The sequence below is a fragment of the Lutra lutra genome, chromosome 12 (assembly GCF_902655055.1).
Source record: "Lutra lutra chromosome 12, mLutLut1.2, whole genome shotgun sequence".
Taxonomy (NCBI): domain Eukaryota; kingdom Metazoa; phylum Chordata; class Mammalia; order Carnivora; family Mustelidae; genus Lutra; species Lutra lutra.
The window spans coordinates 36961007-36988829 of NC_062289.1; the positions used below are offsets into that span (position 1 = coordinate 36961007).

At 49.8% G+C, this 27823-nt stretch overlaps 1 protein-coding gene across 11 annotated transcripts in view; it reads right to left on the reverse strand.

Moving 5' to 3' along the window:
• FHOD3 (formin homology 2 domain containing 3) overlaps window positions 1-26148 on the reverse strand; it is a 473175-nt gene extending 447027 nt beyond the window's left edge. For 7 of the 11 annotated variants that reach the window (XM_047697416.1, XM_047697413.1, XM_047697412.1 and 4 more), the window contains exon 1: window positions 25820-26147. In XM_047697416.1, the coding sequence (XP_047553372.1) occupies window positions 25820-25984 (165 nt within the window). In that variant the 5' untranslated portion in view covers window positions 25985-26147. Of the gene's footprint in view, window positions 1-25819 lie in introns of all 11 variants that reach the window. The other 4 variants (XM_047697417.1, XM_047697415.1, XM_047697408.1 and 1 more) reach the window with 2 other exon arrangements.
• Window positions 26149-27823: the final 1675 nt, after the last annotated feature.

The window sequence follows — 27823 nt, forward strand, 5'->3', positions numbered from 1 at the left end:
ATGAGACATTATTATTGTTTTTTGCAGTATTTATTTAGATTTATTTAGATTTATTTATTTAGATTTCCTCACATGTTTGCCTTTTCTATTGCTCTTTGTTCCTTCCTGCTTCTCCCTGCTTTTAACTGGAATCGGATATGCTTCTTTCTGAGGAGCCCCTTGTAGTATTCTTTTCAGGTATAACTGCTGGCAATAAATTCAGTCTTTGTTTCCAAAAATGATTTTACTTCATCTTTATCTCCAAGGAAAATCTGGGTTCTGCTTTGGCATTTATTTTCCTTAAACAGTTTAAAGGTGTATTTCATGGTCTTCTGGATTCTGCCATTTCAGTTGTGAACTCTGTTGTTAGTCTTCCTGTTGCTTCTTCGAAGGTAATGGGTCTTTTTTTTCCTCAAGCTATATTTAAATTTTCTTTTTGTCTTTGGCATTCTAAAGTTTTACTGGCATGTGTTTGTGTCTTTCTTTACATTTCCCCTGCTGATAACACTTCTTTAGTCTATGGTTTGGTATACCATTATTTTCTAAAATTCTCTGTATCTCTTGAAATATGACTTCTTCCATTATCTTTCTGGGAATCCAATGACATGTGTGTTAAACCTTTTCATTATATATTGTATCTCTTTTATGGACATTCTCTTTATTTTTCATCTTTTTTTTTTTCTCTTCCTGTTTTAGGCAGGATATTTTTTTACCAGCCTATCTTCTAGACCAGTAATCTCTCTTCAGCTGCTTCTAAGCCACTGTTAAGCCCACCTGCTTATGCCAAATATCAGTGATTGTATTTCAGTTCTAGAATTTTTATTTGATTTTTTTTTCTATTTGCTTTTTTATGTAAATAGATTCTAATTCTCCGGTCACATTGTCCATCTTGTCATTTACTGTCTTGAACCTGTTAATCACTGATATTAAAGCCCCTTTCTGATAATGCAATATCTTATCATCTGTGTGTCTGTTTTGAATCTTTTTCTTCTCTTGAACTCACTTCTTATTACACCTGGTATTTATTCTACTGAGTGTTGGGGATATATACATATATGTACGTATGTATGTATGTATATTTAAAATTACAAAGGATCTAGGTGGTGTTACATGATTTTCTGATTTTCTTAGTTTGGGACAGGCAACTAGATCAGGAACAGACCATTTTAACCCAAACTAGCACTTGAGCTGATCTAAGGTTTAGTTTTAGTCTTCGTAAATTTTCTCTATATCTGGCCAGCTAGTTTGAGGTTGGGGTTCAGTCTTTATAAAGTTGGCCTATTTTGGGCAAGCCATTTCTCCTAGGATATAGTCCTTCAGGGTTGCTGACTAAAGTGGGAGGGTATTTATAAGTCTGGGTGTTTCCAGGATATCTCCACCTTTGTGAGCCCTGAACTCTCGTTTTTAACTCCTTAGCATCATAAGACTGTTTACAGCTCTGCTCAGCCGATCCCCTTCTCAGCTGGGCTGCTTTTGAATCAACCACTTTTATTTGGGGGGTCTCAGAGATTAGACATTAACGTATGAAAAATTAAGTTTGAGATGGTACTGACCTTTTCAGATTTAGTCTTTAGATCGCTTTCTAGTAACATACACACCAAAAACTTAGAACCAGGATGGAGAACTCATCCAAAATAAATAAATAAATAAAATAATAATACCACAAATGTCAAGCAAAGAAAAGTAAAAAAGAAAAGGCTGAGCAAGTGTTGGAAGAAGCAATGGCAATGACTGCTGGGGATACAGAGATGACTGAGAGCAGGATCCAAGCCAATGAGTGTTCTTCCCTCAGGGAGAAGGAATTCAAACACATTCTCCTAATCTAAAAAGAAGGAAAACCTGAGACAGGTAGAGACCCATCACTGGGAAGGCAAGCAGGAGGATAGTGACTTCTGGCCACCATTGGCAGAGCAGCCTCCATGTAAGGGACAACATCTATCTGAGCCAGTCCCTGGAAACAGGGAGGACTTGGGGAACCGGAAGTAGCTGAGCACCGGTGTGGGGGTGCAGAGCATGGCTCAGTCTGAGACAAGTTCGGACGTGGTTGGAAGCAGCTGCATGAAACCCAGTTATCTCCTGCATCTCAAACCTGCCTTCACGAGGGTATAGAGCTTGGGGACCACAGGAGGAGGCCGTGTCCCAGCACAGCTTCTCTAGTTTGCTGCAGAGACCAGAGGCTGTGCAGTAATGTGGATCTAGAAAGAAGGAATACTGCAAAGGGACAAGAAATGGCTGGTGGACGGATGGGTCAGGGGATGGTGGGAAGAAAGGCAGGCTCAATTCAGGTTGCGGAGGGCCATGACTGTCAAGTAAAGAATATCAAATTACTTGGGCCTTTGGCCTCAGGATCCAAAGCACAGCTCTTCTAAGCAAACCAACTTTCTGCTCTCCCCTCCGCTCAGCACAGTTGTCTCACGAGCACCACGGCCAAGGCCACAAAAGGTGGGACGTCAGCAACAGCACGCCAAGCAGATGGGAAGCAAAATTTAGAACACAAAGTCCAGCAACGGGGCACACTGTCAAATTCCTCCCTTAGCACCATGGCAAAGACAAGAAAATAAAATAAAAGCCTGCACTGGATGGGATTGTCTGTAAGGCAAGATTGCAGATAATGAGGAGGCTTCAGAGAGCAAAATGCAGCCCTTGCTGGCTTGGGGGGTCACAGCATCCAGCCTCAGGCATATCCGACACCTCTCCCCACGCCTTCTAGCACCCCCAGAGTGTGTGGTCAGGAGAAGCAAAACTCTTGATCCCAGCAGCGGAGGATGCAGCTTCGCCACTGGGCTCAGTGCCCGGTTTCCATCCAAGACTCGAAACAGACTGATTGCATTTCTCGATTTGCTTGAAAGCCTTGCAGCTTGACCGCAGCTCTGCTGATCGGCAGGACTTATTATTATGACCATGATTATGGATACACCAAATCCTGGTTCAAAGGCTCGAACCGAGGCCTGGCATCCCAGGCTCTGCCCCACCTGGCCTGGCTCATCCCTGGCCCCTCTCCAAAGCCTCCAACCTCCTCTCTGCTTTCCCACCCACCCACATCTTCTTTCCATACTTGACTATATCCTACCACCGTCTTGGGGCCACCCCGGCCACATGGGTCTGACTCCCACAGGGGAAAGGACCCAGTTAGGGAATCCTAAGCCAGTGATAAAACAAGAAGAAGCAACGGCAGAGGCCTCCCTTTCCCTGAGTGGGCTTAGCACCATGCTAAATATTTTCCAAATGTCATTTCATTTGGAACCACCCTCTAAAGAAGAGCACTATAATTATATATATAGAAGCTGAAACTCAGAGAGATTGCAAGCACATCTATGGGACCCAAAGCCCTGCTTTAAAGCACGGCACTGCAGGAAGCCCCAAGGAGCATTCACAAGGGCAACCACGTCGCCTGGAGCAGGGGGCAGGCTGCAGCGCCCAGCGCCAGCATCTGGCATTTTCCAGGCAGCACTAAGCACCCATGGAATGGATGAGTGACTGAACACCAGACCCGACCATTGAAGATGAAGATGACCCAGCCAGGAAAAGGAGCAGCGGGGTGGAAGGATGGTGGGAAGGCAGAAGCAAAAGCAGGAAAGCTTGAAGCAGCCAGGAATGTGAGGGACTAGGGCCACCGTGTTGCTGAAGCGTAAAATGGGAGCTAGAGAATGAGGGAGGAGTCTGGACAAAGGCGACCTGCCAGGCCCCTGGAGGTACACAGGCCCCCAGGCAATGGTGATGACCAGCAACTGAAGGGAGCAGGGGCTTGGGCCCTGCAGCTCTAATGCATTGTGCCTGACCCCAAACCCACCAACTCCCCCATGAAACCTGCTCTTCCTTTCAGGCCCACAGGCTCCAGGATGACCCCAGCTCCCGACTGGGGCCTCAGCTCCACCTTCCCCTTCCTCCACCCCCCACACAGCTGTAAGCGGGGCCTAGCCCGGGATGCAGCAGTGAAGAAAACAGGCACGATTTACTGTCCTCCAAGAACCCCCAAGGATGTCTTTTTCTCTCTCTCTGCCACCCTCTCAGGGGGAAGCAGTGTGTCCCCAGGCCCGTGGTGGAAGGTGGGCCGGCTTCTGGCCACCCGGCTCTTTCCTCTTCAAGGATGGAGCCGTGCAGCCCCACCACCCTCCCTCCTCACCTGTCCTCAGGACCCTGGCATCCACTCACAACCATCCACGCCCCCATGTCTGCCACCCTCTTAGAAGAACCCCCCGCCTCAATGGCCTAGCACCCCGTTCCTCAGCAAGAAAGAGGGGAGAGGAGCCATGCTTACGCTGGGTCCCTTTTACCAACCACCAAAAACTCACATCCAGAAAGTTGGCAGACACATTCTTTTGGTTGTTATTGTTATTTGGTGGGTGGGCAGAGGGAGAGGGAGAAAATTCCAAGTGGCCTCCATGCCCAGCACAGAGCACCACACGGGGCTTGATCTCACAACACTGAGATCATGACCTGAGCTGAAATCCAGAGTTGAACGCTTAACCCACTGAGCCACCCAGGTGCCCCTCACATTCAAACACCGCCAAGAGACAGCGTCCCAGAGGCAGGAGGCTCTGCCGCTGCACGTGGGCACGTGGATGGCAAGGCTTCGTTGTCGCTCTGGCACTCCCGCCCGAGGGAGCCTCTGAGAGCCCACGGTGTCACCCGTAGCCCTGTACCCTCCCTCGTGGCTCACGGACACCGGAAACGGAAAGCCCACTCCCCTGCCCTGTGGGTGACAAGCTGCCCTCCCTGCACACCCGCCACGTGCCACTCGATGGTCGGGCAGGTTGCGGGACGGGCGGACAGTCAGAGCTCTGCTCCAGGCACTGGGCCGTCAGGCCCTGGGAGGGCTGTTTGCTACTTCCTCACCCTCATGTCCCCTGCACCTGGCCCAGGGACTGGCGGCCGCTGTTTGACTTAAGCTGGGGAGGGGAAGCAACAGCTCTGTAGATTCCGGAAGTGTGATGGTATTAACGAAGGCTGGCAGCAGCCCCATTCTCAGAGAGCCCCAGCCGGGAATGGAAAGACAGGGACAGTAGCCCACAGCCCCATTATCCAGAAGCAGTGGCCTGAGCAGGTCCGGGTCCCCCCTTCTCCCCTTGCACACGCCCACAGAGGGGAGCCCCCATGGCTAAGGGTACCCACCTGCCCTCCAACAGGCCACACGTGGGAGCACTGGGCTTTGGGACACCCCCAGGAGCGGGGACGGGCTCAGGCCACATGCTATGTGTAGAGCATGGACTCGCACCACCTCCCACTGGACACCTGGAGACGCCTGCCCACTGGCGCCCAAGGGAGTGGCCACGTCAAACCCCACAGCTGGAAACAAGTCTGTGTTCTCCCAACGCATCTCTGCAGGTAAGAAAGACCACCGGCTCTCCGTACGTGCAAAAAATGGATCGGAGGATCTAGAGAGGAGCTGGAGGCAGGGACCTCGGGGATCCAGTCCAGCTTTCTCATTCTGCAGATGAAGATGGAGGCCAAAAGAGCCCGGCGCAGATCACCAAGCACACGATGCCCCTGCTACTTTGTTTTCTTACCTTTCTCTCTGCCATCTTTGCACTAGAACAGACGCTCCAAGAAGGTCAGGATGTTTGCCTGTTCTGCGCGCTGTTGTTTCTACGGCACTTGAAACGGAGCCTGGCATACAGCAGCACTCAGTAAAAGCGGGGCTGCCATAGCGGATGACCCACGGTCGTGAGCAACATGCCGTGAGGGCACCACACCGCTTCTCAACTCACTGCCAGTTCTTGGCCCAGAAGGATTCCCAGGAGCCTCCCCTAAGGATCCCCTAAAGGGAGCCATGCTGCAGAATGATGGGGTGTCAAGGTGGGGGAGGGGAGGTTAGCGTGGTCGACCACATCAGGTCCGTCCCTAATCCCTCGATTACTCTGACCTTAGATAAACTAGTTGGAAACACTAATGACATCCAAGGCCATTCAATCAACGATGACTGACCATTAGGACAAAATGCACTGTAGGATATGCAGACAGCTCTGTAAACCCAGAGAGCTGACCCTCTCCCCGTCAGACAGGTTTTCAGCCCCAGTGACCCGTGCAGGAGAATGAGAGCAACACCACGCTGGGGTGAAGAGCTGAAGTGTGGACGAGCCCTCGCGAGGGGGGCCTGCTCTCTCCCACAAGAGAAGGGAGAAGCGGAGCCCGGGCCCGGGACTGCAGTGGGCCAGACCTGTGCTTGCCCCGTCACAGATTCCTCCCGCTTCGGCAAGCACTCGTCACCAGACAAGCACAGCCCAGAATAATGAATTTTAACCTGATTAGACTTTGCAGAACTGCATTCGCTAATTTAGTGGTATCGCATGTTCTGTTTCAGGGACCAGGCAGGCCAGGGAACTTCTGGGAAATGAAAGCAATGACTCTCCCAGAGTGCGGGGGAAGAAAAGAGGCTTACAGACACCAGAGCCCTGAGACACAAAGAACCCTTGGCCGGTGAGGGCCCCTCCTCTCCCTTCCCGCTCCTCAGCCTAGGATTAGCCCTTGTCTTTCCCGTGGCAAGAGGGTTGGGAGGGGGAGCGTGACCAGGCACTGCATGGAGAGAGCTGCCACTTCGGGGCCTGGCAAGTCACGGCACTGGGGGGACAGCTCACCAAGGACAAGACAGGAGACACACCAAATCAGGAAGCCAAATCCATGTTTCCCAAAGTCAGGGTGACGACAGGAGTAGGGAGTAGGGCTGAGCACTGCTGGTGTTCACTGGGACATCACAGATCAGAGGGGCCTCCAGGCAGGCTGGGCACGGAGCAGGAGCTAATGAGGCACATATGTCAGCACAGACAGGTTCTGGGCTTTCATTAAATCCTCCCTGCCCGCTGACATCAGGCCGGGCCTTAACCCAAGCGCCGTTCCCAAACACAAACGTTAGAAACAAAACTCAAAATCTCAGGATACACAAGAGGTTAACCCCACATCCCCTCAGAGGACCCCCCCCAAAATTTCTTCTAAAAGGGGAGCCTGGTGGAAGTTTCTGAATTCTGGACAAAATGAGAGAACCAAGAGGCTCAGCGTCAGTTGATGTATCAGAGGGAGAAGGCTTCAGTCATTGGAGGCAGAATCCAGAAACAAGAGCTCTTGAGTGCCCAAGGACATGGGCAGAGACCAGGAAACCGAGAGAGAGAAAGAGAGAGAGAGAGAGGACGAGACTGACTTCTCGGGGAGGCAACCAAGGGACATTGTCCTAAACATCTTGATAGAAACCAAAAGGATTGATGAAACTGAATATAGGCCAATCACGATTACCTATGTAAGCACAGCCCCCAGCCGACCCATGGGGACATTCAAAAGCTCACTATGACTTGGTGTCTGCAACTCTGAATGCATTTTTCATAGAAATAAAGCGATACCTATGGTGAGGCTATCAGGCCAGCCTGTCACAGTTGCGGCCTATAAACGCTTGGCAACAAGGCCCAGGCTTTTTTCTTCTTCAATTTCCAAGTGCAATGCAGGGAACCCGACAGAGAGCAAAAATTCAAATGGATGTAGGGCGACTGAAAGGCTTCTGTGAGCATCAGGCCTGATTTCACCTTTCACTCCCTTGTTTATTCCTAGAGGAGCACCGACGTCCTCAGTTGTTACAGATCCTTACAGAATCACACTGAACTCCCTCTATTTAGGCATCTACCTGATTTATGTACTAAGATATCCTAAGGAAACTAAGTATCCCCAATAACCTCACAGAATAGAGAGGGAGCTAAAAGGAGGACCCTACTTGTGCATTCCAGGCAGGTCTCCAGGCTGAGAGCTTCATTTAGTCAAGGACACATGGAATGTTCAAGAAGCCTGACGAAGGGGGGTTCTCCACTGAGGGCCACCTTGAGGTCTTCGCAACCTTCCGGACCCTGAGCTCCCTTAGTAAAGAGAAGGTGAAACTCATTAAAACCAGATCTTTGGGCATCTAGGTGGCCCAGTCCGCTAAGCGTCCAAATCTCGGCTTCAGCTCAGGTCATGATCTCGTGGGTTGTGAGATCAAGTCTGGCATTGGGTTCCACACTCAGTGGGGAGTCTGCTTGAGGATTAACTCCCTCTGCGCCTCCCCCCACTCATGCCTGCACACACATTCTCTCTCTCTCAAATAAATAAATCTTTAAAAAAGAAAACAGGGACTCCTGGGTGGCTCAGTGGTTTAAAGCCTCTGCCTTCGGCTCAGGTCATGATCTCAGGGTCCTAGGATCGAGCCCCCTGGCAGGCTCTCTGCTCAGCAGGGGGCCTGCTTCCTCCTTTCTCTCTGCCTGCCTCTCTGACTACTTGTGATCTCTGTCTGTCAAATAAATAAATAAAATCTTTAAAAAACAAACAAACAAATCGTTAACACTCTAGCCTCTGGACTTCTTAAGGGTTTTAGCCTCTCCCCACTGATCCCACCACCACCCCTTCACTTTAGGTGGAGGGTCTTCTCTGACTCGCCAGAGGAAGAAAGCCACAGCCGTCCAGCCACCTACCCACCGCGGCTCACTTCATCTCTGTGATGATCAAAGTGCATTTTCCATACTCTGAGACCTTGGATGGTCCAAGGCTGCCTGCTGCTTCACTGGTTTATGGTATTTTTGCCAGCTGAGAGAATTTCTGATGATCTGTGCCCCATGGGGTTTGAAAAATGGTCCCCACACAGTTCTGTCACAGGCACTGTCCCCTTGTAAAGTCGTGGAAAAGAGGGTACAGAGTCAGTGGCAGGTGACGTCACAGCTCAGGGTGACGAGGCTACAGCAGGACCTCGGGGCTTCGCCTCACGTTCATCCCCAGCAGGGCCTCTGATGACAGAAGAATAAGGAATTGTAAGATACCTACTGACAATGATTTTTACATGAATGGTCCTTTCTCTGGGCAGGGTTTGGAAAGGTTCTTCTACTCTGAAGTTCAAAGACTTGAATAACAAATTCTTCTGACAAAGGGTAATTTGCCTAATAAGTACAAAACCCGTGACAGGCCTGCCAAGGAGAATGCCAGGTCATTCTCTGCCAAAAAAGCAATCCCACTTCTAGGTATTTATCCTAGAAAACTGAATATGTATGTTCACACAATATCTCTACACGAACGTTTACAGCAGAAAAGGCAGTAGGACATACGGACTATGCCATGAGCCTCCAGATCAAATGCTTATAGCAGCCTTATTTGTAATCATCAAACACTGGAAATAACACAAGTGCCCTTCCAGGACTGAATGAATGACCAAACTGGTACATCCACACGTGGAATGCCACTCAGCAATAGCAAGGCATGAACTGTCAAAACACACAACTTAGATGGGTCTCAAGGGCATTATGAAGAGTGAAAGAAGCCAGTCTCTGAAGGCTGCATGCTAAATGATTCTTTATATTACCTTCCAGAAAACACAAAACTATAGGGAGAGAGAACAGACCTGTGGTTACCAGGAGTCACGGCTGCGGGGAAAGTCTGATGACGAATGGATAGCCTTAGGGAATTCTTCAAGTTGCTGGAGTGCTCCCATATCCCCTAGTAGTTATGAGAACTTCTACCTGGTCCAAACTCCTAGGATTGCCCACCAAAAATCAAGGCGATTTATAAATGTATAAATGTGTATAAATGTCTTTTTAAGAAGTTCATAAATCTTTGACACCTCGCACCATGGGACACTGGTGTCTTGAATGCTGGCCAGGCTTGCTGACTTGCTCAAACCCACACAGGACCAATGAGAGGGACAGAAAAAGGGAGATAGCACCCTCCTGGGCTCCATCTAGAGCCCTGAGCGGCCATGGAAGAAGTCCACTACCTGAAAGCCACAACACGAGAGACCTGTGGAGAGACCAGAGAGAGAACAAGACCAGAGAGATAACGAGAGCCACCCCAGGAGCGCCCAGCTCCCTGCATCTGTCCAGCCCAGGAATCGAAGAAGCCGTGGTCTGGCTGCACCTTCATGACAGACCCCAAGCCAGAACCACCCAGCACGATCTCCCAAATTCCTGGTCCAAGGAAACTGGGAGAGAGAACACGAACATGTTAAGCAACTATGCTTCAGAGGGATTTGTTCGCAGCTGTGGGTAACTAACAAAGGACACTTTTTGAACAACTGTCACGTGACAGACACTTTCGCACACATTATCTTGCTTGCTTTTCCTTCATTTCACCATTTGCTGGGCACTTTCCATATGCCAGGGACTATCTACGGAATGAGACAAGAAGTACCAAGAGCCAACAGAATCACCCGCATGGGAGGGCTGAGAGGTGGCGGCCAGAGCCAGGGAGAGGCTGTTGGTTTGGGCAGCTCGCCACATAGGGTCTGTTCCTCACAGAGGCACTGCGGGTCTGTGGGAAGATAAGAAGATCCGATCTCGACCCTGTGCACGTTCGGCATCCGTGGGACATCCAAGGGGAGCCATCCACAGGCCATTGGATCGTTGCCCTCAGGACCAGAGAGAATGCTGGGCTAGAAAAAAGAATGAGGGGGTTATCAGAAAGCTCTGGGAGCCACCCAGAAAACGAGGTCATCTGTGAAGAGAAGGCATGGTCTTGGGACAAAGCCCTGAGAAAGGCTAACACTCAAAGGGCAGGAGGACACTGAGGGCTGAGAAGGAAGGAAGGGGAAGGAGAATCTGTCACTATCGAACTCAGAACAGCAGCACTCCTCCGAGGGGATGACCAGAACCAGCAAGCGCTACCAAGAGGTTAAATGAGATAAAGACAGAAAACCATACCCTATATTAAGGACGAGCACCTTAGCAAGGGCAGTTTCATGGTGGTGGTGGGGCGGGAGCGAGAATGGAACAGGAGGGAGAAGGAGGTAAAACAGCAGAGCCCGGACAAGGTCTAAGACACATGGCAGTGAAGGCTGACTGTGGCCAGGGAGGAGGGTTTTCTGGATGACCAAAGCCTCAGACCACCCCTTGCTAAAGCAACAATCCCCAAGGGAAGCCTCAGCTTCAAGGCGGTCTGCGGTCACAGGTTTGGTGGGGGGTAAGGGACAGGAAACAGGTACCCGCCCCAGGGCAGCTGGGGCTAGAGCTGCTAATGCGATGGTAGGATCCTTTTTTGTTTTTGTCCACACAGCCCTGTAAGGGAGGAGGCTATTGGTCCAAGGTTTTAAGAGAGGGACTATGGAAGGCACAGACTGGGCTGGAGTGGTCACCCACTGTGATTTTGCTGACCCCTGGTTTCCTTTGTTTTTTATTTTTTTACTGTGCAGGCCCTCCCAGAGTCTGACGCTGAGAAGACACTGCATAATCGTTTGAGAAAGAGAGGAAGGAGGGAAAGTCCCTGAAAAGGGTCATCTCAGCCCTCGGCTAACACTTCCACTCACTGGGAATAGCAGTGACCAGGGGCGTGGGCAGCGGGAGACTCCGCCCTCCAGGCTCAGGCCAGGCCCACCCTGTGGCTTGTCCCCAGCCATCCTCCTCCTCCCACACATTCTTCATCAGTGGCTTTTCAGGGACTGCCTGTCCATCACTCTCCTTTCTTCTCTTACCAGTTTCTTTCTCTCCCCTTTTTCTTTGTAATCATTCCCCTTCTCAGATTTTCATTTTTCTCTCCTCTTTCCATCCTTTCCCCTTATGTTTTCATTACATGGAACAGAAGTAACTTCTCAAACGGTTTTGTGCTCACTGACAACAGCCCAGTGTACCAACCTGGCCCCTCCGCCCACCCTTGTGGGTCCCCTTCTCCACATCGGGGACTGTTCTCACTTGCCCAGAGCCATCCAGACCTGACCCCCACCCTCTCCCGGTCCCATCCACGTCTCACCTTTCCGTTCATCTACTCAACCTTTCCCACTCTTGCCAGGAGGCTTTCTGGAATGCGAGCCCACGTCGATTTTTCCCACTTCTGACATCTCCATAGCCCTGGCCGCCTACGTCACATGTAGACATGAGTCATATGCTGCCTGTCCATTGTTACTTCATTCTTTGTTGTGTCTATGACTGATTTCCCCAACCAATCATAACCATAAAGGAGATGGCTTTCATGGCCTGAGATCAGGAGCTTGACTGACAAAAAGCTTCCCACTTAACCAAGCTGTGCTCGGCAGCTCTCAGAAAAATAATCACCAACCGGTTACATAGAACGTCTATGAACTCAGCCGAATCTCCTCCTGTTCGTGTGCACTCCACACATGGGTGTCCACCTATGTTCCCCATGCTTATCTCTGACGGACTGAGGCTGATGCTGAGAATCCCTACTGGACAGAGAGTTGGGGGCCTGGAGGACAGAAGACGTGGGACCACAGTTCTAGCACTGCCATCCACTGAGGGGCTGTTCCTGGGCATCAGTCAAGAAGCCAACCTGATTTTAGTTCTCTTAACTCAGAGATGGAGCCTAAATGACCCATCTCACCCCCTTCTGGGGTTGTGTGAGGATCAGCCAGCAAACCTATGTCCCCATGCCTTGTAAACTGCACAGACATGCCGCGGTTCTATTACAGGCAAATTCAGCGATGAATCACTGTCCACAAAAATGCACCCAGTTCTGGGAACAAAAAACTACTCATATCCTTGACTATTGTTCTGGACAGGAAGGCCAGAGCTCTTCTTTCCTGCACCCAAATACCCAGTACTATGGACCTTGAATGGAGGACCCCCAGAAGGGCTGGATAACCTCTCCCACAGCCAGGCACTGGCCACCCAGACACTAGCCCCTCAGGTAGCACCAGGTCCTGCAGAAGCCAGGGGGCTGGTGATTTCTGGGAGCTGTGATCAGGAGCCAGCCAGAGCGCTCCTGCAGCCTGAAATGATGATCTGATATGGCCAACGGGTAATATATCCCTGTGAGCCGAGTGTCATCACCTGAAATAAAACCTATCCACAACCTCCGCGGCTGGCAGAGGGCAGAAGCTTCCTGTGTGGGAAGAAGGGCGGCTGGACTCTGCCGACAGCACTCCGGTCTCCCAGACCCACCTTCCTCCAGGGGCTTCCCGCTAACCACAGCGACAGCGGCCTCTCCGGCTTCAGCGACTCTGGCCCTCACACATGCTCACAACTCTCCTCGCCCTCCCCACGGCTCAGCCTGGGCAGGAACAGTAAGTAAGGGCATGAGGAAGGCCAGGAACTGGGCAAACAGGGACATCTGGCCCATGAGGCGGTGCTGCTTCTCCATCTCGCACGACAGGCCTCAAACTGGGCCCCTTGGAGGAGCCCTCACCATCCAATGCAGCGGAGACCCAGCCTCATCCCCACTCTTCAGCCCCAACAGGAGATGCCCCTGACGGGACGGTGGGCCTTCTTTTGCCCACCCCGGGCTTCCTCTCTGAGATCCTAGCACAGACCCAGTGTGGAAAAGGCCAGAAAACAAGGTTTTGAGACATGGAAGAACTGGTTCTCCCTCACTCACCCGCCGTTTGTGGGGACGTTGTAACACGCAAACCAGGTTCTCAGACCAGGGATCTGAGGAGGGATCTTGAAAAGTGAAGTCTACTCAATTCTTGTAATCATCATGATATAAACATATACCGTACTTTTCCACTGAACATTCATTCAAATATTCAAAAATTATGTATTAGGGCTTATTATGTGACAGGCACTGTGCTAGGAACCCTGAACTGGAAGGTAAGTTAAATGCACTTCCCGCCCCGGAAGGGTTACGCCCGGTGGGGAGACGGACACACAGTGCCATGGGTGAGGGGGCGCATGGAGCACAGCCCGCCTGGGTCTGGGGGCAGCTGGAGGGCTGAAAAGGCAGGCCAGGTGGAGGCAAGAACCTGAACAACCATCCAGGGCAGCCTATGAGGAGAACGGCAAGCATTTTAGCACAGGGTTTGGGAAGGGCAGGGAGGGAAGGATAGTCAGGGACCATGAGGGAGCGGCAGACGAGAGGCCAGGTCACAGAGAACCCTGAGTCCCTGTGAAGGGCTGGGACTTCCCCCCGGTAAATAGTGGGCAGCCACCAGAGCAAAGGAGGAGGAGACAGGGAAGTGGGGGTAGGGTACGGACGGATCAGAGAGCTGTTTTCCAGAGCCCAAGTCCAAAGGAGAGCCAAGAAGACTCAGGAATAGAGAGGAGGGGCCTGGATGCGAGCAGAGGAATCGAGTCTGACTCAGTTCTCATGGGGCATTTGTAACGAGTAAGATGAAGAAAAGCCATGGGAGCCAGTCTGGGAGAAGGAAGTTACTTGTTCCATTCTTGACATTTCTTTGCTACATTTCCATATGTACAATTTGATGATTCATGTGGGTTATTATGGACTGAATATGTCTCCCCCAAATGCATATTTTGAAGCCCTAACTCCCAATGTGTGGTATCAGGAGGTAGAGCCTTTGGGAGGTAATTAGGTTTAGATGAGGGTGGGGCCCCATGGTGGGATTAGTACCCTTATAAGAAAAGGAAGTTAAAGGTATGAAACCACAAAAGAAAGAAGGAAGGAAGGAAGGAGAGGGGAGGGAAGGAGGGAGAAAGGAAAGGGAAAAGGAAGGGAAGGGGAAGGGGGAGAAAGGGGAAAGGGGGGGGAAGGGGGGAAAGGGGAGGGGGAGAAGAGGGGAAAGGAAGTGAGACAGGAAGGAGAGACACCAGAGCTTTCTCTCTCTGCCGTGTGAGAACACAGCAGGAAGGTGGTTCTCTATCTGCAAACCAGAAAGGAGGACCTCACCAAGAACCAAATCTGCTGGCACCTTGATCTTGGACTTCCAGCCTCCAGAACTATTGAGAAAATAAATGTCTGCTCTTTAAGCCCCCAATCTATATGGCATTTTGTTATAACAGCCTGCACGAGGAGATGAGTTATTTTAAAAGCTACCTTCCATAATAAAACATAATATATTTAATATCTCCCTTGTCATGTAACATTGAGGGTTTTTTTAGCTCTTCATTATTAATATAATCCTCGAATATCTTTATACATATAGTATTTCTGTATTTTTATCTGTCTCTTCAAATAATTCTTGTAAGGGGGGTCCTGGGTAAAAAATAATTATTTTTATGATTTGTATGTGTTGCCAAGTCTCTAGAAAGAGGTGGAGTCACTGACTACCCCACCTGCAGTATACAGGCTCCTCAGTTTTCTGGAAGCATTAGCAGCTAATGGGATGTATCTTTGTCTTAGGAACACAGTACTGTTACTTGTATGCATACAATGTAACAGTTCTAAGTTTAGCTTTGACTTTTAAAGTATAGTCATGATTTTGTCCCTCAAAATAGGGAGAGGCAATGGGATACATACATTTACATAATTTCCTAAGGGTTCAACAGTATTCTCTGAGTCCCACTGGGTGGTAGTCCCAGAATTCTAATGTTCCTCCCAGCCGTGACGCGAACGGCCATATCCGGACAAGGTCACCCAGGAGCTGGGCTTCACCACTTGGCCTAGCTCTTCCCTAGCCCTCCAACGTGTCAACCAACCTTCTTCTTAAAATGGAGGCAACTGCTGCCACCTAAGATAAATTCTTCCCCTTTCTTCTCAGCAACTGAACCCCTAGGAATTCATCTTAAGAAAATAATCAGACATAAGCACAAGGATTTTCTTTCTGCAAGCATGTATATTACAGCTTTATCTGTGTTTTTATATTGGCAACTACCTAAACATCCAATGGCTCGTTCACTCCTGCATTCATTTAATGAGTATTTATTAAGCACCAAGCATGGGACAAATAACCACAAAAGAGACCAAGCCCTTTCCCTCACAGAGCAGGGGAGCAATGCTTCCATGGACCACAGCATGGGCACAGAATGGATCACTATGCTGTCATTAAAGAGGATATGCTCCGAGAGCATTAATGGTTTGGGAATGTGTTCATAATGTTACAGTTTAAAATGCCTAGCTATTAAAAGCCTGATAAGACACAAAGTGGTAAGAGTGGTTGGGTCCCTTTGGGTGGTGAGAAGAGTGGTTTTTATTTTTTTCAGTGTGCTTTTCTGCAGTTTCCAAATTTACCCACGTGCTCGTTCTGTGCTGGGAACAGATGCTCTGTTAGTTTCACGTGGGTAGACTCCTTGCCTCTTGGTCTTTTTCTCCTTGAATCCAGCTTTGCTAGTGGTAACCTCTCCCCAGCAACATCACTCTGGATTCCAAACATGCAGTTTAAGTTCACAGCCAGGTGGAAACACAAGTCTGAAGACAATTTACGGTACCAAGCACACATAGACCAATACAGATAATATTGACTTAGGTGAGGAACACAGACCATATTTCTCCGCATTAACATGACAGGAAAGGAGCTTTTTACTTCCACCATGACAGGGGAAAGGGACAAGTCCGATCCTTCCAGCATCCCCTTCTAGGCACTATCTGCAGGTCACAGTTCACTCCATTTACCAACCCCTGTAGTGACGGCCCTTTGGGCTTATCCATCCTATTTCCACCCTCTTAGGCAGAGTCAACCAATAAATTATCCAGACCCATCTCCATCACCATCTGTGAAGCTATGAAAACCCACTTCTATAAGTGAAAATCAGGCACAAATAAAGAATAAATTCTAACAAAAAGAGATCAAAAATGGGAAAGGCTGCCCATGAAGGAAGAAGAAACTACTCCCTCTCATTCTAGAACACGAAGGCCAGAGGTTTTACAGAAGGACCTTCTGCATGGTAAGAGTTGGAATGAGATCACTCTTCCTTCCCTCCAGCTCTGAATCTTATGGTAATGTGCTCATTCAACAACCACTTACTAGATATGTACTTTGTGCCAGGCACTTGTCTAGGCTCTAGGGCTACATCAGTAAACCAAACCGACCATAAAACTGGCCAACCAACCTAACCTTCATGAACCAATGGGCCAGCTACTCAAGGGCTTTGGAGTTGACCCTGAAGGACAGGGGGCTGAGGGAGGTTTAGAGCAGAAGAGTAATATTCTCTGACTCTCTCTTTCCTCTTTTTTTTTTTTTTTTAAGTTTTATTTACTTGAAAGATAGAGAGTGTGAGCAGTGGGAGGGACAAGCAGACTCCCCGCTGAGCATGGAGCCCAAGGCAGGGCTCCTTCCCAAGACCCTGAGATCATGACCTGAGCTGAAGACAGACGCTTAACCAACTGAGCCACCCGGGTGCCCCTCTCTCTTCCCTCTTTAATGGGTCACACAGGCCTGTTTGGTAAGGTTTCCTTCACATTAAAATCCATTAAGGGGACCCTCTTTCCCCTTTTTCACCTTTTTCCTATTAATGTCTATGTTGCAAGGCAAGAAGAGAATGTCCACCCCACCAGATGTCAAGATGTACTGTGAACCACAGTCAGCCAGCCAGTGGCGCGTTAGCACGAGAACACACAGCTGGACAATGGAGCAGACAGCCCAGCAACGCCTACTCTGAGGCTGTGGGTCAGGGTGGCACCGCTGAAGACTGGGCTCTAAGCCCCCCAACTCTCCTAGGACTGGGGTATCATCAACCTCTTTCTTCAGTCGGCTGCTCTCCCAGGGAGCCCTGAGCCCCTGCGCCTCGGCTGCGCACAGCCTCCCTGGTGAAATTAGAGAACCAGCAGAAGTCCCCACATAATTGTTCACAAGGCTTGAAAGCTAGGTTTGTGGGGTGCAGCATACTTAACAATACTGAATTTCATTTAATTAAATTACAGTAGGGGAAGGGAAGAAGGAAGCATTGTCGCAGTCAGCTATCTCAGACCCAACACCATCACACGCATGTGTTCACGAGTCATGAGGGACTTACCTTTGACTCTGGGTTGATAATTATCATGCGGGGAGGACTGGGGAAGGTGAAATCATAGGGAAAACAAAGCAAGTACTAAAGTGGTATAAAATGTAAGTGCTATAAACTCCTTTAGTCAAAACTCTGGCCAGTATGAACAGGCAAAGTAAATGGCTGGAGTACCATGTGTGACGCCAACTTAGCCAGAAGCACCCTCCTCCTCATTCTCTCCCCCAAGGACCGGCTGCTCCATCTTGCACCTGCTCTAACCATGTCCAAGTCTGGCCACTCAGGAGCATCTGCCCTTCCACTCATTGGCCATGAGCCGCAAGCCGCTCTTGGGATATGATCAGAAGACCAGTTGGGGGGCACCTGGGTTGCTCAGTGGGTTAAAGCCTCTGCCTTCAGCTCAGGTCATGATCCCAGGGTCCTGGAATCGAGCCCCACATCGGGCTCTCTGCTCAGTGGGGAGCCTGCTTCCTCCTCTCTCTCTCTCTGCCTGCCTCTCTGCCTACTTGTGATCTGTCAAATAAATAAATAAAAATCTTAAAAAAAAAAAAGAAGAAGAAGAAGAAGAAGAAGAAGAAGAAGGCCAGTCAGAAGTTGCATCTGCTACATCTTCCATTCTGAGAACTTCAGAATAATCCTTGGTGTGTCCTGTGCACTCTGGTGGGGACCTGGCATTCCATTCAGTGCCATGATACCAGTGCACGAAGAACCAGAGGAGCCTAATCAATAACAAGAAAGTCTCCTTCTGCGTTTTCTTCTTTCTGAGAATGTTAAAAATACTTGATGAGGTAATCAACAAATCCGTTTTTTTTTATCCCTTTGGCCAAATCTAAGAGCATTGTGCTATATTGAATTGCAAGCTATTTAACATTTTCCCATTTCCCCAATGTGTTCACAATTTTGAGACATTTTTTTCCTGATATTAAGTTCTAAATATTCCCCCTTAGAGTTCAAAATTTTGATTTCTGGTTACAAATCTAAGCAATGAAGAGAAGTATGTTCCCGAGTTGTAAAAAGACACAATGTAATACCATTTGTTACTATGTGGCTCTAAAAATAGATCAACTTCTGGTATATAATTTTGCTCATGCATGGTAATCTATTTTTTTTAAAGATTTTATTTATTCATTTGAGAGAGAGACAGTGAGAGAGAGCATGAGCAAGGAGAAGGTCAGAGGGAGAAGCAGACTCCCCATGGAGCTGGGAGCCCGATGCGGGACTCGATCCCGGGACTCCGGGATCATGACCTGAGCAGAAGGCAGTCGTCCAACCAACTGAGCCACCCAGGCATCCCTAATCTATTTTTTTTTTTTTAATGATCTATCTTCTCCCCTCACCAATAGCTCATCCATAAATGGTTTGACCTGTCCATAGAAATCAAAAGCTTCCTGTCAGAGTGCCAACATATACCAACTCACATTTTCTTTTTTTTTTTTTTTTTTTTTTTATTTATTTGACAGAGAGAAATCACAAGTAGGCAGAGAGGCAGGCAGAGAGAGAGAGGAGGAAGCAGGCTCCGTGCTGAGCAGAAAGCCCGATGCGGGGCTCGAACCCAGGACCTGGGATCATGACCTGAGCTGAAGGCAGCGGCTTAACCCACTGAGCCACCCAGGCGCCCCCCAACTCACATTTTCAAATACATGACAGCATCACTGCTGTGCGCTGCATTCTGGGTGGTTCTCCTGAGGCAAACTCAAGGTGGTGGTAGAGGAAATCAAGACCTCGAGTGTTGTGTGGTCATGAGAGCAAGTCACAGGCTCTACCAGCCACTGGGAAACTGAGGGCCTTTATACCAGTATCATTAATTATAGCCTGAGCAACATCTCAGCTTAGTGATAAAAATTGGGGGGGCATCTACTGAAACTGCTCATATAAATTCTCCACCTTAACCCTTCCTTTACCAAACCGAGAGTCTGTGAGATGGATGTTTGCTGAGCTGGCTTCATCATAAGAATGGACCGAGCCTAGAAAGAAATCCTAAACATAACACGACTGATGTCCTACACTTGTTTTTCAAAGATCCTAAGGAGAATGCAACCATCAGGATGGGAAGAAAAATACCAGTGGAAGCACAACAGCAAATTTGCTGACGACTGGCCTCAGCCATAGCGAACACACCCAGGACACCCGTGACACTTAATGAAAGGACTCAGATCCCAAAGGGAACACCGGAACTCATAACCTAATTTTTTAGCTCTTTTATTTAAAAAGTTCAAAAAAAAAAAGTTCAACATCTGCAAAAGTATAGAAAATAGTATAATGACCTCCTCATACACCGATAATCCAACTTGGACTCATGGTCTGTCTTGTTCCCCCGTAAACTCACCCACCTACTTTTCCCTCATCCAGGATTATTTTGAAGCAAATTCCAGACATCCTATAATTTCATCTGTACATATTTCAGTATGTATCTCTGAAAAATACAAACATGCCTTTAAATATAACCACAATATTGTTATCATGCTTTAATGTTTAATATCAAATTAATTTGTTATTTTTATTAATTTAAATTTAATAAATTTTAATATCAAATAGTCATTATTCAAGTTTTCTCAATGACTTCAAATATTTATTTAACCGTGTATTTGTTTGAATTAGTATCCAATGAGAGCCATACATTGCAATTGGTTGTTGATATATCTCTTAAATCTCTTTGAATCTAAGGTTCCCTTCTTTTTTTTTTTTCTTTGCAGTTTAATTTTTGGAGAGACTATAATTGCCCACAATCTGGATTTTGCTGATTGCACCCCTGTGGTGAGGTTTAACATTCATTGTAACTTAATTTTCCCCATTCTTTCTTACTTACTTCAGAACAAGATCCAAAAACACTTCCCAATAAAATTGCCAAAAAGGCAAAAACAAAAACAGAAAGCAGTCTGCTTGTCTCTGTAAAGGAGCAGACGACGCTGACAAGCCCAAGATTCTGAAAATGTCCCTGCTTCGAAAGCCAGGTTACACTGGGGACATTCCAGAGCGGGCCACAGGCACCAGGGGCATCACCAGGAGGATGCCAGGAGCGGAGACTGGAAGAGGGTAGAGAAGTTTGCCGAATGTTCAAAGTTTCCTCTGCACAGAGGAATAAACCCTGGAGGAGAAAGAAGGCTGGGGGAGGGGTGCTCAGCGGCAGCCTCAGCATGTTAATCAGTTTTAAATCTGCCACCATTAAGAACTAACATTTCAGAGTCTGCAGGGGGAGGGCGGAGGCAGGCAGTCCTGTTGTTTTCCAGAGGGACCCAGGTTGGACTCTGAGGACAAAAGGCACAGACTCACAGAGCTTCCTCGCTGGAAGAACTTACCCGAGCACAACCATTTAAGTCACAGCCCTGTGACAGGCAGCCGTGGAGTGGGAAGGCAACGTAGTCGGCCCCTCCCCCACCTGCGCTTCCCCCAGCACAGAAAGCATGTGCTCTGCTGGCTTTCTAATAATGGGACACAGTTGGCTACAGGCTTTGGAGTAAAAAAAAAAAAAGAAGAAGAAGAAGAAGAAGAAGAAGACGATGACTTAACTTTAAATCTCAGCTCCTTCACTTAAAAGCAGTGTGGCCTCAGATAACCTCCTTAGCCTCCCCGTGCCTCAGTTTCCCCATCTGTTACCTGGGGATACTATTGTCCACTTGCTAGAGCTGTTATGAGGATGAATGAAGTTATGCGTGGGGGCCTACCGTGTGGTGCCCAGTACACTCCCATTACACGTCTCCTTCCCCTGCCCCCCAAAGATTTCTGCCAGTCCCTTCCAACCCAGATCCTTGCAGGGGGCCTTGACAGCACCTGCGGGACGTCTGGCTGGGTTACCGATGCTGTCTGTGGCCATGCATGAAGCAAAGCCAGCTGACCCATAAAGAGTTCAATCCCATGATCCTGATCTCAATAGCCCGGCTCCAACCAACTGAGCTAATTAAGGTAGAATCAGATTCAACTCGGCTCGCACAGAGATGCTCTTAGCAGTTCATACAACATTCTTCAAACAGTTTTGTCCTAAGATGCTCTGTGACACAACACACTTGCCAACTTTACCAGTGATCTCATCTTTTAAAAATCTGAATGTAATGTAGCAAACAGATGTGTCCCTTAAGAGGATTAAGGTGGAAATTCACTACGGCAATAATACCAGTGGATTTGTGTTCTATAACTAACACCGATCAATCAACTTAGCACGCGCCATCTTAGCACTAGTTAGCTTCAAGAGAAACATGGCAGAACTGAACAGCCAGGTCTTCTCCCTCTAGGAATTTATCTGCAACAGGGGAGACAAATCAGAGTCCCACCTAGTGAGAGGCTGACCTAAATGACCTCAAATAATCCATGCCACTTCTACTGTAGTGTGCACAGGAATCACCAAAGCATGTTGGAAAAGAACTCTGGCAAATGGACAGGCTGCCTGGAAGGAAGACATCCGACACATAAAACCGAGTATTAAGAGCTCAGACTGGTGTCAAATGCCACCTCTGGAACTTCCCATTCATGTGACCAGGGGAATTCCGTCTGCTCTGGGTCTCTTCTGCTATGACATGCAACAGTACCAGTACCTAGGTGATCCCTGGACATGGCGAGATGGTGCAAGTCTAGGACCTCCTTGTCTCAGGCAAGTACCTAGAACATGGTCACACCATCACTCCACTCTGTCTAGTACACAAAAGGCACCGAAACATCTCCTGAACTAAATTACTGTCTTAATTGCCATTTTAACAGGTAGGCTAGTTGTCTCTTTTTTTGTAAAAATATTCTCCAATTCGACTTTTGTCTATCAAAAGGAAACAAGAATCCTTAGCCTTTTCTATCAATCAATCCAAACACATTTAAATTTTGAAAGGCCTATGACTTACTATTTCTACTGTATAGATTTTTCCAAATTAGAAGTCCTATAATTATAATTCTCTAAAACACTAAACCAGAAACAGACACCTACTTACGCAACATTTGAGAACAAAAGGCCTACCTAGGCCAGACAGAACATATAACCACCAAAACAAACATCTCCCCAGTAAAAATACAGCATCTGTTTTGACCTTTTTGTTATCAAACTCATCATTAACTTAATTATCTTCCCTGGAACTACTAGCAGCTTGGGGAAAAAAATGAAAATAAGCATAGTAAGCATAATATATCACTTTGTCCAAGATGATACTAGTTAAATAAACAACTAACTTCTTAAGGAGTTAGCAGACATGATCTAAATTAATATATCATTAAGTTGAGAAAAGATGCACATGGGGCACCTGGGTCCCAGTTAGTTAAGCGTCTATCTTTGGCTCAGGTCATGATCTCAGGTCCTGGGATACAGCCTTGAGTAGAGCTCTCTGCTCAGCGGGGAGTCTGCTTCTCCTTCTTCCTCTGCTCCTACCCCTTCCCCACCTCCCGTGGACATGCTCTCTCTCTCTCTCTCTCATTCAGTCTCTCAAATAAATAAAATCTTTAAAAAGAAAAGATGCATAGACTCCAGTTTGGGCTGGGAAAGGCCTATGAGGTTATCCAGTTCACAGATTCCCAGCACAGGAGAATGCTAGGAGGGGGGCTATACAAATGAGAACCCGCCACAGGTCCTTCCAGATGCTGCTTACGCAGGTGTGTTCACTGGGTGACCATGCCTCCAGCTGCTCACCTGTGCCCTGCACACTTTTCTGTCTGTGTGATCTACTTCAAGCAACAAAAGTTTACTCAGCCCGGGGAGTTGATTGTGCTGGACGGCTGGGTACACCGAGGGTATCTGCATGTCCCACGGTCACACTTCTCCCTCCTATCCATCACACAGATGGTCCTGCCCCAAGAACTCCCCATCTTACCAAGGCCAGGCCCAACCTGGGAGAAGTGTTCCCTGTGGTGTGGGCAGCCTTACTCATGCAGGGCCTGGAGTGACAGCCTGCCCCCTCCCTCACCATCAGCTAATTCACAGCAGGGTTGGTAACTATCTGTTCTACCACTCAGGTGAACTCTACCAGCCCAGGAATTCTGCCTCAGGGCTCTTACTCATGCTTGTAACATTCACCTGCCCCAGGCCAAAAAGTACCTGGCACACAAAAGTGATTTGGCAAGCTCCCCAGGTTAATGGGATGAGCCCCCAGGAGGTGCTGCTTCTATCCACAGCCACACGGCTGGTCCAGGGAGCAGAGCAGCCCCAAGAGGGGGCCTCAAGACACTCAGGCCTGGCTTGAATCTCAACTCTCGACTCCCAGCAGAGAAACTAGGTTACTTCATTGCTCTCGGCCTCAGTTTCCTCATCTGCAAAATAGGAATCGTAAAAGCATCCCCTTCACAGAGGCATGTGGCATTCAGTGAGACCATGCGCTCACATCCCTAGCGATGTGACATAGGGTGTATACTGATATACCAGTGATCAAAACTCTTGAGCTCTCTCTCACAGGGGATCATCCGACTTTAAAATTCCCTGCTAGAAACTAACAAGCACCTTAAAACAGGAATGTGTACCTAGGCACATAAATGTCCTGAGTTTCCGTTTTACAGAACCCTGGTAATAGTACCAGCCAATCACTCAGCTCTAGATGTGAAAACAATGCCAAACATCTGAATATACTGTAGGGGGTCTTTGAGCAAAAGATGCTGGAGTAAGTCTGGCTGGCTGCCAAGACAAGGAGTCAAGGGGTTCTATGGGATACCTCTCGACTCTGCTTATTCTGCAGAGGACACCTCAGAAAGTTCTGTGAGCCAGTGTAATTTCAGTGCTGTGGCTCCTGGGGGTAGGAGGGGTGGTGGTGCTGAAAGGCAACACTGGAGCATCAGGATTTCCTCCTACCAGACCAGACCAGGGACACTGGATCAAGACTATGGGGCTATTCCAGGGAAACATAAAAATGTACTTCAGCCTCCAGCTTCAAAGGTCAACCTATGTATATAGGGTTTGAAATCCAAGAAAACCACTTCAAGGTCATAGGACCACAATTATGAGCCTTCTGTGGTTTCAACAAAAGATCACTGTAATCAGAGATCATAATGAATGGAATATCGTGATGCCAAAAAAGCCCTTTGAAAACTTTTAACTCAATCTACTGATTAAGAAGACCCAAATAATTCACAAAAGTGGTTCTGATAAACTGAATTCACAATACATCATTCTGTCCCTCCACTTCCTAATCCAACTTGCTTTTATGACCAAAGAGATTCCTCCGAACGGTGACGTCCATTCTGCACCAACATGAAGAGAATGAGATAGAACTGCCCCATTTCTCACCCCTGAAAACAGGTAACTAATTAAGTAGGGAAGGAAAGCACTGAAACACTACGAATAGAGGGAGGAAAACGGCACTGCCAAAGTTCACCGGTTTCCACATACAACCTCCCTCTCTTCCAAGGCAGGTGAACATCATACAGAAATCTAAAGAATTTCGAAAAAATCAATTTTGTTCTTTTTGGTATACAAGGGTTATCTCTTCCAAATATTTATCAATGTTGATCTTCAAAGAATAAATCATCTCCAAGCTTTGATATGAACCCTAAGCAAAAAAATGTGCTGGGAGGTAATTCTCAAGGTGCAATCTGTTTAAGTAGGAGGAAGGGTTTTCTTGGGTAACGAAATGGTTAGCTTTCAATGCCCAGCTCTTTGAAACACACACTTTGCAAGACGCCTGTCCTCCTGCAAAGGGTTAAAAAAGAAGAAGAAGAAAAGAAGAAAAAAGCCTCTATCGGGTGGACTGAGAAGCCATTCTTCCCAGGGGACACTCATTTCGGGCTGCGAGGCTCGGGCTTTGTGCGCGCGCCGCCCCTCCGCGCCCCCGCCCCTCCTCCCACAGCGACTGCTCCTCTAAGGTTCCCAAGGCCACCTGCTTCTCCGGAGAAAAGGGGACTACTCGGAGCGCTATCTCAGGGCGCAGTGGGCGTCCCCCGCGATGCCCCGCGGGGGGGGGGAGGAGGTGTCCCCTGGGAAGCGTGCTTTGTCGCGAGGGTCGCGCGGCTGCCCGCAGCAGCCCCAGAGGCCTGAGAGGTTTAGACCTGAGTCCCCGGGGCCCCGGTTCTTTCCGCGCCCAGCTCAGCGTCGGCCCAGGTGGCAGGGCCGACCGCCGGCTTCCAGCTCCACCCCGCCCACCCCGCAGAGCTAACGGCCCCGAGCCGGGAAACCTTCCCCATCCCGCCTCCGGCCGGCGCGGCACCTGCTCGGCCCCGCCCGCTCTGGGCCCGAGCGCCGGGCTGTCCTTCTCTCACGCCCGGGAGACCCCGCGCATGCCGGGGGATACCCCGGGCCCCTCTGCCCAATGGGGAGGGGGGAGGTCTGCCCTTGGGCGCCTGTCCCGGGGGGCCGCGCCTACAGCAGCCTGCCCGCTGCGCCCCCACCCCCGCGCGCTCCGCAGCAGGGGCTGCGTCTAGAAAACCCAGCCCCGACCGGTCGGCCGTACCTTGTGCGGCGCCCGCAGCAGCCGGTGGACCCCGGCCAGCTGGGTGCCGAGCGCGAGGTCTTCGCGAAACGTGAACAGCGGCGGCCGGCTGGGCTCGGGGAAGTTGGTGCTGTTGAAAGGGTCCGTGTCGTCCAAGAACTGCACCCGGCAAGCCAGCGTGGCCATGATGCATCCCTGCCCCTGGGAGCGCGGGCGCCGGGATCGGCGGGGCCGCGGGCCGGGAAGCCGGGGTCACACCGCGAGCAGGGGAGGCTGCGGCCGCCGCTCGCTGGCTCGCGGGCTCGCAGGCTCCGGCGCGCCCGGCTGCAGCCCGGGCTCCGGCCGCGGGGGCGGGGCGGGGGCGGGGCCCACGGGCCCCGTGTCCCCTCCTTCCCCGGCTCCTCCCCTCCTCCTCCGGCCCCCAGCGCCCGGCCCCACTGTCCTGACCCGTGGGACCTGCCGCGGGGAAAGGGAAAGGGAGAACGGCTCGCGCGGCATCCGCAGCCCTGCGCCAAGCCCGCTGCCGGCAGCGGCGGGGCGGGGATCCCCCGCGGGCTGACTCTCGCAGCACAGGCGCCGCTCGGCGTAGGGAGCACCCAGGAAGCTGTACCCCTCCGAGCTCGGGGAACTGGAGGCAATCGCCATCCTGTCTTGCGCATCGGGGAGAGGGCTTAACCCCTTCCAGATGAAGGAGGCGGCGCTGGGTTCCTGCTCCCTGGATTTGAAAACCCCCAGCTGGGCACCTGCAGGCGAGGGAGCCGGCCCTCGGCAGCAAGCGGGGTGGTGGCAGTCACCCAGCCAAGGGTGACCGGGAGGTTTTTCTTGGGAGAAGGAAGCTTAAAGGAAGAAAGGTGAGCCGGGGAACACAGGCAGCTCTTGAGAAACAATTCCAGGGGGTGCTAGGAGAAACGACTAGGGGACTGCGAGGTTCTGCCCCAGGACCCCAGCGCCGGGCATGACACCGGGGCCACCTGGTGGGCGCTGGTTGACCATCTGTATCACTGCAGCCTAACTGGAGCTGCGGACGAGGTCACCGAATTGCAGAGGGGCGGCGGAGGCTTAGAGACCTGCTTGCTACCGAGGAAAGTGGAGGGAAATGTTGCAGCCTGCCCTCGGCGGCCAGGCGGGCGCCCAGGGACTCCTCTCCGCCTCCCGCCGCTCTCCTCGCTGCTCGCGGGCGACCCCCTCCGTTTCCAGTAAGAATTCCACGATTCTCTCCTTTCTCAGGTGGTGGCCAAGTTGCTGGTTCCTCTTACCTTGCCTGGGCTAATACCGAACGGCTCTTAACATCCGCGTCTATTTACAAGGTGGCTCTAAGTCATCTCTCACCCTTTCTGCTGGTTTCAAGAGGAAAGAAACCCTTGTCCCATACTTGACCCCTTCCCTGGCACCTTTTTTTTTTTTTCAGGATTTTATTTTTAAGTAATCTCTATACCCAACATGCGGCTGGAATTTACAATCTGAGATCAAGCGTCGCGAGCTCGGCGGAATTCGCCAGCCAGGTGCTCCCTTCACCAGCACCTGAAGCTTTCCCCCTCCATGCATTCTCCCTGCCACACATGCAACACTTAGGCCTGGTCTTAAAATGACAATGATCAATGACACTTCTGCTCATTCCAGAAGAACTCCTAGCTCTCCTTACTTCTGCTCCTTAACTTTTTGAATGAGTCCTCTGGGCAGGCCCTACTCCAACTTCCCCATCAGCTCATGGCCAGAATACTAAACCCCCAAGTTCTACTCCCTTGCCAGATGCCTCCTACCTTCCCACTTTCATCCCCAACTCCCTCCTCACTGAGAGAGCCCACCAGTCTTTCCAGCCACCCCATTTCTAATCACTGTCCCAAAATGAATCCCCACCCACCCTCTTAGGGGCCTTCTTGCCACACCACTCCCTGGGCCTCTCCTACCTGTCAGTCCCAGGCTGGCTCCTGTCCCTGCTCCATCTGCCAATGCCTGCTGAGCTCAGGGCCACTCTTGGTGACCCATTTAGCCCTTCCACATATAGATGATTCAGTATGCAAACTC